Consider the following 12,646-nt stretch of genomic DNA (forward strand, 5'->3'; position numbering starts at 1 on the left):
TCTGAATTTTTCATATTTTGGATTTAGTCCCCATAATTTGTCATAACTTATCTTTTTTGAAAGGCAACTAGAGTAGGAAGCAGGTTATTATCTATAACCTGAGATTCTCAATACATTCAAATGACTGATATATTCAAATGCTTTTGATGCTTTTTGTTTGTTTTTATTAATTTCATTTGCATCAGGAGCAGTTGAAAGGCTTTTGTGACATGGATGCGTCCCTCATTTGTTGAATGAGTCAGTGTCGTAACAGTTTTATTCACAAACATTCCAGCGATGATGTAAACACATTCAAATACACAACAAAGATATGTGAAATAAATCAGACTTTAACCTGACTCCTTCAATCACAGAGAAGCTCTTTACACACAAAATTGTTTCCTATTGCTCTCTCTCCTGTTGTGTAGCTACACTTTTTCTTTAAAAACTTCACTCCCTTTTTCTTTAAGACCACGCCCACTCTCTCACAGTATAACACATGCTGAACCAGTACATTCATTTTAGAGAAAACAAAACTCAGAAAACTCAGTGTTGCTTTCTCTCTCTCTCTCTGTCATTGTGTGTGAGTGCAGGAAAATGGCAGAGGCTGACATTTCAATAGATCAGGATCAGTTCAGCTGTCCAGTGTGTCTGGATCTCCTGAAGGATCCAGTAGGTACTCCATGTGGACACTGTTACTGTAAAGTGTGTATTAATGGCTTCTGGGATCAGGAGGACTTGAAGGGTGTCTACAGCTGCCCCCAGTGTAGAGAGACTTTCACTCCAAGGCCTGTTCTACACAGGAACAACATGCTGGCTGAAGTGGTGGAGAAACTGAAGAAGACTGAACTCCAAGCTGCTTCTCCTGCTCACTGTTACGCTGGACCTGGAGATGTGGAATGTGATTTCTGCACTGGGAGAAAACACAAAGCTCTCAAGTCCTGTCTGGTGTGTCTGGCCTCCTACTGTGAAGATCATCTTCAACCTCACTATCAGTCTCCTGCCTTTAAGAAACACAAGTTAGTTGAAGCCTGTGCTGAACTCCAAGAGAAGATCTGCTCTCAGCACCACAAACTGATGGAGATCTACTGTCGTACTGACCAAAGCTTCATCTGTTATCAGTGTATGATGGATGAACACAAAGGCCACAATATGGTTTCACCAGAAGAAGAAAGAACTGAAAAACAGGTGAGAACTGGACATCATTATTCTTTCCATGTGAATTTACTGTATACAAATAATTCTGTTTCCTGTTGGTAAAGAAGTGTTAAACAGGTCAGCCCAGTCAGTCTCCTGTTAGGTATGCTACTTCATGCAATAAAGTTAAACAAAGTTAAACAAGTTATGGCTCTTAAAAGATTTCCTTCCTGATTACCCCCTTAAACCAACAGTGCCCACTGGTATGTTCACATTCCTCACTCTCATACCTCACTCTCATACCTGTCCTGTACATTTTTTTCTGCAGATTTAATAATTCATAATAGTTACTGAAGGTACTCAAGGAACCAGCCAACTCAGGGTGAACTTGATCATCAGCTTATTTATTTTACTGCAAACACAATGGTAAAAAAAAAAAAAAAGAAAGAAAGAAGGGATTAAAAACACTCTCTACTTCTTTTCTAAACACAGACACCTTCAGCTCATTGAGAGAGAGAGAGAGAGATTGTTAATATAACTAGCACAGACAGGTGTTGGGTATGTCATGTTAATTAGCATATACACTCCTGTTTAATCACGTCTTGCTACCATTTGCAAGATATTTTTTGCAATGTTTGAAAAATTCATCTTTCTAACACATTCTCACATGCAAAATTATGGTGTTTCTTTCAAAATGCCACAAAGACGCTTTTTATGAAGTGGCTTGTATTTGTCATCAAGAGTCTGTATCTTTTGCCAGATGAGAGAGGTTGAAATATGACATGTCTCTGTTGGGCTTCCTTGATGATGGAGGTGATATTCAGGTCCCACGTAAGCAAGCTGCTGATGTGTGTGGCCAGGAATTTGAATCAGTATTGTTCCCAGAAGTTGAAGGCTTGTTTGACTGAAGAGTGTGATCTCAACAGGCCAATAAGAGAGGCAAGTTTCTGTGAGAGATCCATGTGTTAGATGACACTATCTATGTAGCAACCCATGGTAGGTTACAGGAGGATGAATTAGTTTATAGTGCTTCTGTAACAGAATTGAACCCAGAGATGTCTTAGAGGTCCTAGATGTCTTAGAACTCCCACTGAACAAGCCTGAGGTAACAGACAAAAGGAAAAAAAAATCCCTTGCATAGAACTAGGAGAGAGATCACATCCTCCTCTGGCTAAGATGGGAAACAATTAGAAGTAAGCAAGGATAGAATTCTAGTTATGGATGAGATCAATGTAGTAAGATTGGCAACGGGTGGAATGTGTAAATGAGGGGATGGAATGAATAGGTGAGTAGGGTTGGGATGAACTGAGCAGGAAACGCTGTGATCCTTGGGAGAGACCCTGTTGATGAGAGAGAACATCTGACATGCTTCAGAGACAGGGAGCATGAGAGCACCTGTGATGCTTCGTAGGAAGAGACAGAGCATGTGCAATGTCTCAGAGAGACGTTATCTCACAGGAGTCAGTGTAGCAACGTTATCTCGCTGACACAGTTTGAGGCCTAGTCTTCAGCTTTTATGATGCCAAGGTAGAACAAAAAAGACTCGCTTTTAAAGGTGTTTAGAAGAATTGAGGAACATTCTTCTACACGTAAATGGCAATACTGGAATGAGAATGCATGCAAATGCACCAAAGCTGCTGTGTTTATGGTGCACCATTGCCCAAACAGGTGTGTAGAGCTGGGAAGAAGCATAGCTGTTTACTCCAGGGTGAAACACAGTGCTATGTAAGGATATCAAGTGGAGAAAGCAGCGAATGAAAAGGCTGGACAAATCTGTTGTGTTGATTTTCAAATGGGAAACTCAAATGGGAAAAAGTGAATATTGCTGAATTATCTTCATGTTTCTGTAAAAGAAATAACAATGATATTCCACACAAAAGCAACTCATTCATGTTGCGTATTTATTTTAGTTTGTTTCAGAGGCAATATTTCTAGTTTTCTTTTAGTTTATTGATTTATTTTTTTCAATTTTGGTCTCAGAATCAGCTAAAGGAGGAGCAGATGAAATCCCAGCAGAGGATCCAGGAGAAGCAGAAGAAGGTGCAGGAGCTGAAACAGACTGTGGACACTATTAAGGTGAGATTCTCCTAAACACACCCACAGAGAGAGAGAGAGAGAAAGAGATAGACTATGAACAATATCAGGTCACTTTTAAGAAAGAGTTGATCTTTAAATGGAGCTTAATCTTGTGTGTGTCTCTATGTGTTCTAACAGAAGCGTTCCCAGGCAGCAGTAGATGACAGTGAGAGGATCTTTACTGAGCTGATCAGCTCCATGGAGAAAAAGCGCTCTGAGGTGACGGAGCTGATCAGAGCTCAGGAGAAAGCTGAACTGAGTCCAGCTGAACGACTCCTGGAGCAACTGGAGCAGGAGATTGCTGATCTTAAGAAGAGAGTCACTGAGCTGGAGCAGCTTTCACACACACACGATCACATCCACTTCCTCCAGGTAATACTCACTGTCTGATTTACAGATTCAGTCTGAGATTCATTCATTCCTCTCTCACACTTTTCTCCTTCTATTATGTGTTTCCTCTCTGTAGAGTTTCTCGTCTCTCTGTGCTTCTCCTGGATGTGAGGACTCACCCAGCATCACTGTCAATCAACATCTCTCATTTGATGTAGTGAGGAAATGTCTCTCAGATCTGAAAAAACAAGTCGAGGAAATCTGTGAGGAGAAATTCATCAAAATCCGTCCACAAGGTAGGTTGTCCTGCCTGAAATATTTATTTGTTTTGCATCACAGTTAAAAGTTTAATGATTTAAGATTATGTAGAATTACCTTAACAACAACAAATGATAGCTAATGCTATTACGATGGACATTCTGTTTATGTACTATATGGCCAAAAGTATGTGGACACCTGACCATCGTGTCCATGTGCTTGTTGAAAATCCCATTCCACATTTATTCCCCCTTTGCTGTTATAATAAGCTCCGCTCTTCTGGGAAGGCTTTCCACTAGATGTTGGAGCGTGGCTGTGGGGATTTGTGTTCATTCAGCTACAAGAGCATTAGTGAGGACAGGCACTGATGTTGGGATGTTGAGGAGGTCTGGGGTGCAGTCGGTGTTCCAGTTCATCCCAAAGGTGTTCAGTGGGGTTGAGGTCAGGACTCTGTGCAGGACACTCGAGTTCTTCCACTCCAACCTTCACACACCATGTCTTCATGGAGCTCACTTTGTGCTCAGGGGCATTGTCATGCTGGATCAGGTTTGGGCCTCTTAGTTCCAGTGAAGGGAAATTGTAATGTTACAGCATACATAGACAATCTATACAATTGTGTGCCTCCAACGTTGTGGCAACAGTGTGGGGAAGAACCACATATGGGTGTAATGGTCAGGTGTCCACAAACTTTTGGCCATATAGTGTGTGTAATATATATTACAAAAAATTGTCAGGATTCAGTTGAGGACACAGGTACAGGTAACAAGACAAACAACAGGCAAGGGTCAGGCGATGGTCAAACAACCTTAAATAGGGAAGGCAAGAGCAAAACGTGAATAATAGAAACTAGACTATAAAGACTATCACAATATCAAAAAGGCTTAGGCCACGCTGAGTTCTGGGCAGTGTGGTTGGATGCTGATTTTGGCATCGACATGACAGAAACTCCCTCCAAAGCACTACCTCTGGGAGAGATTCTTCTCCTAGGCTTCACCCTAGGTTGTGGACCTGGACGATTGGGGTGGCATGCATGAAAAGTCCTGACATCGTAGGGGGTCAACTACGTTGCAAGCTGGCACCCAGCACCTATCCTCGGGGCCTTAGCCTTCTCAGTCAATCAGATACTGCAGCTTAACCTCTTGGCGTCGTGAATCCAATATCTCTTTTATGGATTAAACCGGTTTGCCTTCAATGTCCAGGGGTGTTGGGGGGTGGAGGAGGGAACGCCATCTGCAAGGGGACCTAGACTGACTGGTTTCAGGCAGGAAACATGGAAGAATGGGGCTAAGTGACTGTGGCATGGTAACCCTCGCTTGTAGGTGACGTCATTAATTCTTTGGAGGGCTTTGAATGGGATGATGTATCAGTATGAGAATTTTCAGCTTCCGTCCGTGACCCGTAGGTCTCGGGCGGAAAGCCATATCCGGTCACCTGGTTTATTGCTGGGTGTCTCTCCATGCCTCTTGTCTGCAAATTTCTTGTTTGCCTGGGGTGCATGCTCTAGATTTTGGTGGGCCTGTTCCGGTAACATGGTTAGTTGCAGAGTGCTTCAGAGAGTTTTGGGTGTACTTGGGCCAAGAGACGAATCATGCCCAGTCCTCCTGATTATTGGCACAAAAAGCCCATAGGAGACGGCCAGTCTTCTTGTTCGCCCTTTCCACTTGGCCGTTCGCTTGGTGGTAGCCAGAAGTAAGGTTTACCAAGACACCAAGTTTCTCCATGAATCTTTTCCAGACATGGGACATGATCTGAACCCCCCCAGTCATGTCTTCTGGGATGCCATAGTCCCGGAACACTCAAACACCATTTTGGACATTTCGAAGGCTGAAGGCAGTCCTGGCAGTGAATCAGGCATAGGGAATTGGAGAACTGGTCCACAATGACCATGATAACAATTTTGTTCTGAAATGGAGAGAGGACAGTTATGAAATCTAATGTATGGCGATGTGTGACCACAGTCTTTGGGGTTTGGATTATGGGAGGAGTTTTCCTGCAGGTAGTGTTTGTGGTGAGCCCAAGTGAATAATTTGTAGTCACGAGGTTACAAACTTCTGTCTCACTGGGCACTGAGTGGGGACTGAACTCTCACTCCCTGATCTCCCTCAGTCACCCTGTCAGTGTCCCAAGTGAATGTTCCAACAAAACATAATTCAGGCAGGATGCATTCTTCAGTTGTTTCACAAGGGGGCACTGGGTACTTACAGGAGCGGGAGTCAGCTTTAGAGTTCAGTAATCCAGGGCAGTAGGAGAGAGTGAAGTCAAATTTCATTAAGAATAGTGCTCAGAGGGCCTGACGGGAATTCAGATGTTTTGACGTCCAAGTTCTTGTGGTCAGTGTAGTTCTTCTTGGCAGGGGACAACTTCTTAGAGAAGAGGGCCACTGGGTGGAGCTTGGGTTTCTTCCCTGCTGCTGGGAGAGGACGGCCCATACTACAGTCTTTGAAGCATCAACTTCTACTACGAAGGACTTGGTGGGGTCAGGATGTTTCAGAATTTGCGGAGTTGAAAGCTTTTTTAAGCTGCTCAAACACTTGGTCTGGTGAAATGTCACGTTGCAGCTGTTTAATCCCCTTCTTTAATAGGGCAGTCAACAGAGCCATGATGCTGCTGAAGTCCCTTATGAAACAGTGATAGAAATTGGCAAATCCCAGGAACTGTTGTGGTTCTTTCACATTGGTAGGTACGTGCCAGTTGGTTATGGCTGAAACTTTTTGTCCTGGTCCATAAGCAATCCCTCTGGTCCTTTGATGTAGCCCAGGAAGGCCCTTTGTACACATGGAATTCACATTTTTCCCCCTTTACATAGAGCTGGTGCTTGAGTAACTGCAACAGGACCCTCCTGAAGTGCTGGATGTGACTGGTTTCATCAGGGGAGTAGATCAGAATGTCATCAATATAAGTGATCACATACTTCCTGAATATTTGCCATAGCATGTTGTTGATGAGACATTGGAACACTGCTGACACGAAAGAGAGCCCATATGGCATTATGCAGTACTCAAAATGACCAGAGGTGGTGCTAAAGGCTGTCTTACACTCATCTCTTCTCTGATGTGTACAAGATTGTAGGCACTTTGCAGATCAAGTTTAGTGAATATTCTCGCCTCACAAAGCTGTTCTGGGGCAGCTGAAACCAAGGGCAAGGGATAGCATTACTTGACCGTGATCTGGTTTAGCCAAAAATAGTCAATGCAAGGCCTTAGTCCACCCCTTTTTTCTCAACAAAGAAGAATCTGGTGGAAGCTGGTGATGAGGGGGGTGGATCTACCTGTGTTTGAGGGCATCCTCAATGTATTCCTTCATAGCCTGTGCCTCCTTGGCAGGTGTAAATACATTTGTGAGGGGGTGTCGCTCCAGCCAGCAAGTCAATCGAACAGTCATAGGGGCAATGAGGAGGTAGGCCACTGGCCTTGGTCTTGCTGAATACTTCACGAACTCCTGGTATTCTGGAGGTATGATTATGGGGGCTGTGGTGTCTGGGCTTTCAATGGAGGTGGTCACCAGCTGAACTGAAGGTGTACGTAGACAATTTGCATGACAGTGTGCAGATCAGCACATGATTTCCCGTTCCTTCCATGACATTTTGGGGGTCGTGGGTTTGCATCCAAAGGAAACCCAGCACCACTGGGAACTTGGTGGTTACAGTGACCAGAGAGATGCGCCCTTGGTGTAGCGCACTGATATGGAGGGTGGGGGTTCAGTGCCTTGGGTTACTGATCCCCTTCTGATGGGTCTGCAATCAAGGGCCTGGATTTTCAATGAGTGTTGCAATGGTAGGTAGGGCAGCTGGAATTGCTGGAGTTCAGGAACGGAGTGATCACCTTCACAGCTTGGTGGTTCTTGATCAGGGCTTAGAGTCAAGCCAGTTCTGTGAGCACATACTTCCTGAACATTTGATCAAACATTTGATCAAACACTACAATACAGCTGCAAGATGATCTGTTGGAGAAGCTACGCGATCTCGGCTTGCTGCGGGGACCAGGCCTCCAGCCCTCGGCGTCGCCCGATACCGGTGGCCGGGGGAGGGAACGTCGCAAGCGGTGCGCGAGAAAGCAGAAGCGCGGCAAGAGGGCGGGGGTTCGTGCTAGGCTAAAAACAAACCCTAGCCGGCCAGCTCTCCCGTCCATCCTGCTCTCCAATGTCTGCTCCCTGGATAATAAACTGGACTACATCCGACTCCAGCAAGCTACGTGGCGTGAGTTTAGAGACTGCTGCGTCTTTGTTTTCACGGAGACGTGGCTCAGCGACAGCGTTCCGGACGCCGCCATTCAGCTAGACGGGCTAGCCTCGTTTCGTGCTGACAGAAACACAGCTCTGTGCGGTAAGGCTCGCGGCGGCGGCTTGTGTGTTTACATCAACACGGAATGGTGCAAGAACTCTGTGCTAGTCTCTAGTTACTGCTCATAGCTGGTGAAGTTTATGACTGTTAGATGTAGACCTTTTTATTTACCACGGGAATTCACTACTGTTTTCATAATCGGTGTCTACATTCCCCCCAGTGCTAACGCTAATGCTAAGGAGGCGCTCTGTGAACTGTATGGGGCTATTAGCGAACTGCAGAATTGCAGTATGGGGCTATTAGCGAACTGGGGCTCCACAGGGCTGTGTGCTCAGTCCACTGCTGTTCACTCTGCTGACTCACGACTGTGTAGCAATGCACAGCTCGAATCACATCATCAAGTTTGCCGATGACACGACCGTGGTGGGTCTCATCAGCAAGAACGACGAGTCAGCATACAGAGAGGAGGTGCAGTGGCTAACGGACTGGTGCAAAGCCAACAACCTGTCTCTGAATGTGGACAAAACTAAAGAGATGGTTGTTGACTTCAGAAGAGCACAGAATGACCACTCTCCGCTGAACATCGACGGCTCCTCCGTGGAGATCATCAAGAGCACCAAGTTTCTTGGTGTTCACCTGGTGGAGAACCTCACCTGGTCGCTCAACACCAGCTCCATAACAAAGAAAGCCCAGCAGCGCCTGTACTTTCTGCGAAGGCTGAGGAAAGAACATCTTCCACCCTCCATCCTCACCACGTTCTACAGAGGGACTATCGAGAGCATCCTGAGCAGCTGCATCACTGCCTGGTTTGGGAATTGCACCGTTTCGGATCTCAAGACCCTGCAGCGGATAGTGAGGACAGCTGAGACGATCATCAGGGTCTCTCTTCCCTCCATCACAGACATTTACTCCTCACGCTGCATCCGCAAAGCCACCAGCATTGTGGATGATCCCACACACCCCTCACACACACTCTTCTCACTCCGTCTGGTAAACGGTACCGAAGCATTCAGGCCCTCACAACCAGACTGTGCAACAGTTTCTTCCCTCATGCCATCAGACTCCTAAATACCTAGAACTGGACTGAAGGAACACACACACACACACATATACACACACATATATACACACACAACTGAACTGGTCCAAAGGAACTCACGCATACATACATACATATATATACACACAACAGAACATCCTCTATGCACATGCACTGCACATGTTTTGCACGTCTTATTATTGCTGCTACTTCTATGTTTACACTGTTTACACTACCTCAGCTGTAATATTTGCACTACTGTCACTATCACTTTCAACAGGACTGTGTACTAGTCGGCGTCATAGTTATGTACTGTCTGTTCTGTCTTGTGCTGTCTGCACATGTTTGCACTTGTGCACTTTACGTTTAATTTATGTAATTTATGTAGTCCCCGTAGTTCTGTGTTGTTCTGTGTTGTCTTATGTGGCACCTTGGTCCTGGAGAAACGTTGTTTCGTTTCACTGTGTACTTGTATATGGCTGAAATGACAATAAACTCCACTTGACTTGAGGTCTACGTTCAGCCCCTGGTGATAGAAGACTTTGAGGGCTGGCTCATTCCAACCACTACCGGACGTCAACTTGCGGAAGCAGAGACCATATTCAGCTATGCTCTGGTTACCTTGTGTAAGGGAAATGAGCTGCTCACCTGTTTCTTTGCCCTCAGGTGAATGGTCAAACATTCACTGAAAAAGCTGTAAGAAGCAGTTGTAGGAGGCTGTATATTCTCCTCTTTGGTTCCAAACAGCTGTCGTTCATTCCAGCACTTTTCCCGTCAACAGGCTGACGAACTGAGAAACCCTTGCATCCCACCGGGTCACTGGCGTACATATTGGGGTGGGTGATGAGTGGAGCTGCAGATGGACAGACAGCTGGTGGTAGGGCTGACATAGCTGGGGCGGTGGCTCAGAGCTGATGTACCTGTTCGGTGAACATGTTGATCTGTTGCTGCTGCACTCTTATGAAGCAGCCCTGCGTCGTAGCACTTGGCGCCACTCGTCATTTCCTGCTGCATCCATGGAATGGCAAAGTATTCTATCAGGATTCAGTTGAGGAAGCAAGTGCAGGTACACAATGATTTTATTAATCATGGACAACAAGACAAAGATGTAATACAAAAATGTAGTCAAACAACAGGCAAAGGGTCAGGCGATGGGCAAACAATATTAACTAGAGCAGGCAAGAGCAAAACATGAATAACAGAAACTAGATCAGACTAGAAAGACTATCACAATATCAAAAAGGCTTGGTAACAACTGACACAAAAGGACATAGAGCATATATTTCACAAATCATGTGAGAACTGAGAGGCCCTTTAAACTGTGTTAAAAAATAAAGTTGATTGAGTCCAGGTGTGTGTATTTAGTTCAAGTGAGAGTGTTTGGGTGTTGTAGTTCTCAGCTTCTGAGCTCTGGGAAGTGTAGTTGGACACCAGTGCCGGCATCATGACAAGCCAGTTTACAATATAATCCAGCAAAAAGTAAACATATTGTTATAGTTTCAAATGGGAAATAGTTATTCCTTGTTCTTGTGCTTTGAGGTGTCAGCATTGATGGGACAGCTTGACAATGAAACTATTACCTCATGCATATGCATAATATCACCATGTCTCATTGATGGCATAATACGAATAATGTGGAAGAAATTATAACATACTCACAATAAGGACTGAGAGACAGCTGCATTTGTGTTTCTATTTGTTTTAAGTGTTTCAAACCCATACTGCTTTACAGGGTTCATGCTGTGTTTCCTCTGAATACTAAATATGGTATACAGAAATCCATTTTGTTCAGAGAAGAAACACTAACAACACGGTTACTTATATACCTTATGTAAACATGTCTGTATTGTTTATCTAAATCTGACCCATTTTTACCTGATGACTGATTTTAGGTAATATTTAAACTATTTCATATAGAGCAGCATTAGGAGGATAGAAACACAGACAGGTGTCTCACACACACACTTATTCTAAATCCTGTGATTAACATCTAACCTATGGGCATTTTATTGTTTTAGATTTCTATTATCTGACTCTGGATCCCAACACAGCAAATCCTTTCCTTATTCTGTCTGAAAATAACAGACAGGTGGTGCGCGGTGAAAAACCACAGCAATACTCATATCATCCAGAGAGATTTAACTACCACTGGCAGGTGTTGTGTAAGGAGAGTGTGTGTGGACGCTGTTACTGGGAGGTGGAGTGGAGCAGTAACAGATGGGTGTACATATCCGTGTCATATAAAGAGATCTGCAGGAAAGGACGGGGTGAAAAGTGTGGGTTTGGACTCAACAGTCAGTCCTGGAGTCTGGTGTGTTCTTCTTCCTCTGTCTCTTTCTGGCATAACAACATTCAAACTGAGCTCCAGGGTCCAGCGTCCTCCAGAATAGGAGTGTATGTGGATCACAGTGCAGGAACTCTGTCCTTCTACAGTGTCTCTGACATGATGAGGCTCCTCCACAGAGTCCACACCACATTCACTCAGCCTCTATACGCTGGATTCTGGATATGGGGTTCTGGATCAATTGTGAGGTTATGTGATCCAAAATGAAATGATCATAAAAGTGTTTAGTAAAATAAAAACTGGGATACAATGCAACTTTGGGATCATGGATCTCTTATTACACAATGATTCACCAATAGGTCATAAAGTTTATGATGTTGATTAATGAATTTCTTTTTCTTGTGAATTCTTTTCTTTTATTGACTTAATAATCTTTTTTTTAATTTAAAATTATTCTTATTACTTTTCTGCATATATCTTGTGTGTGCACTTTGGGTTGTGATGCTAGTTATTTAGGATTCTGTTGTATAGCAGCTGCCAGTGGTTCACTAAATAATGTAATTACTGTAATTATGGAGAGATGAGAATCTTTGTGTGATACCACAGAAAAGTGTGAAACTATGTATAATAATATTGATGGTAATGACTGATGCTAAAAGTGAGTAGGAAAGTAAAAGATTAAACTGTTAATTACTCTATTAAATGCTTTTTGGCAGTGAACTTTTTGACAGTGGTATTTTTATTGCTTTTACTTTTGCTTTAAAATGTTCAGGTGTCTTCTTTTGATAAATCCTGTTTAATCTGGGTGTATAAAAACAGATTTTGTCTGTTTCAGGTTGTACAGCTGATGTTAATTCTTTAATGTTACCCAATGATGTGTTTAAATGATTAAAACTTAAACAAAAATGTACTGGGAAATGATCCAAGTAACGTTTACAGTAACTCACAAGAAAGTTTTAAAGAATCTGATTTTTTTTTGGATATCAAACATAGAGAAGAAGTGCAAGGATATTTCCAAGTTGTTGTTTTTCAGGTAAGTTTTCACTATAATGTGTTGTTAGTAATAAAACAAATAAGACAAACGCAGTATGATTTTAATATATATGTGAAAGTAAAAGCTGTTTTGAAAATTAATCACTTCTGGTCTGTATAAGGATGGATGTTGTTTTTTACATACTGTAACCTCATATAAACACCAGTCCCATTACAGTCATTAAGCCTGGACCAAATAAGTGCAACTTTGGCAGATATCAAGGACAGAACT

The 12,646-nt window shown here is 43.5% G+C and overlaps 1 protein-coding gene across 1 annotated transcript; it reads left to right on the forward strand.

The window, feature by feature from the left end:
* The first annotated feature begins 513 nt into the window (after nt 1-513).
* LOC128320063 (E3 ubiquitin/ISG15 ligase TRIM25-like) lies at nt 514-12,292 on the forward strand. Its single transcript, XM_053239600.1, has 5 exons — nt 514-1,167; nt 3,097-3,192; nt 3,331-3,564; nt 3,659-3,818; nt 11,117-12,292. Exons 1-5 carry the CDS (start codon nt 577-579, stop codon nt 11,647-11,649), a joined length of 1,614 nt encoding a protein of 537 aa, XP_053095575.1. The 5' UTR covers nt 514-576; the 3' UTR covers nt 11,650-12,292.
* Nucleotides 12,293-12,646: the final 354 nt, after the last annotated feature.

The sequence above is a fragment of the Pangasianodon hypophthalmus genome, chromosome 14 (assembly GCF_027358585.1).
Source record: "Pangasianodon hypophthalmus isolate fPanHyp1 chromosome 14, fPanHyp1.pri, whole genome shotgun sequence".
NCBI lineage: Eukaryota > Metazoa > Chordata > Actinopteri > Siluriformes > Pangasiidae > Pangasianodon > Pangasianodon hypophthalmus.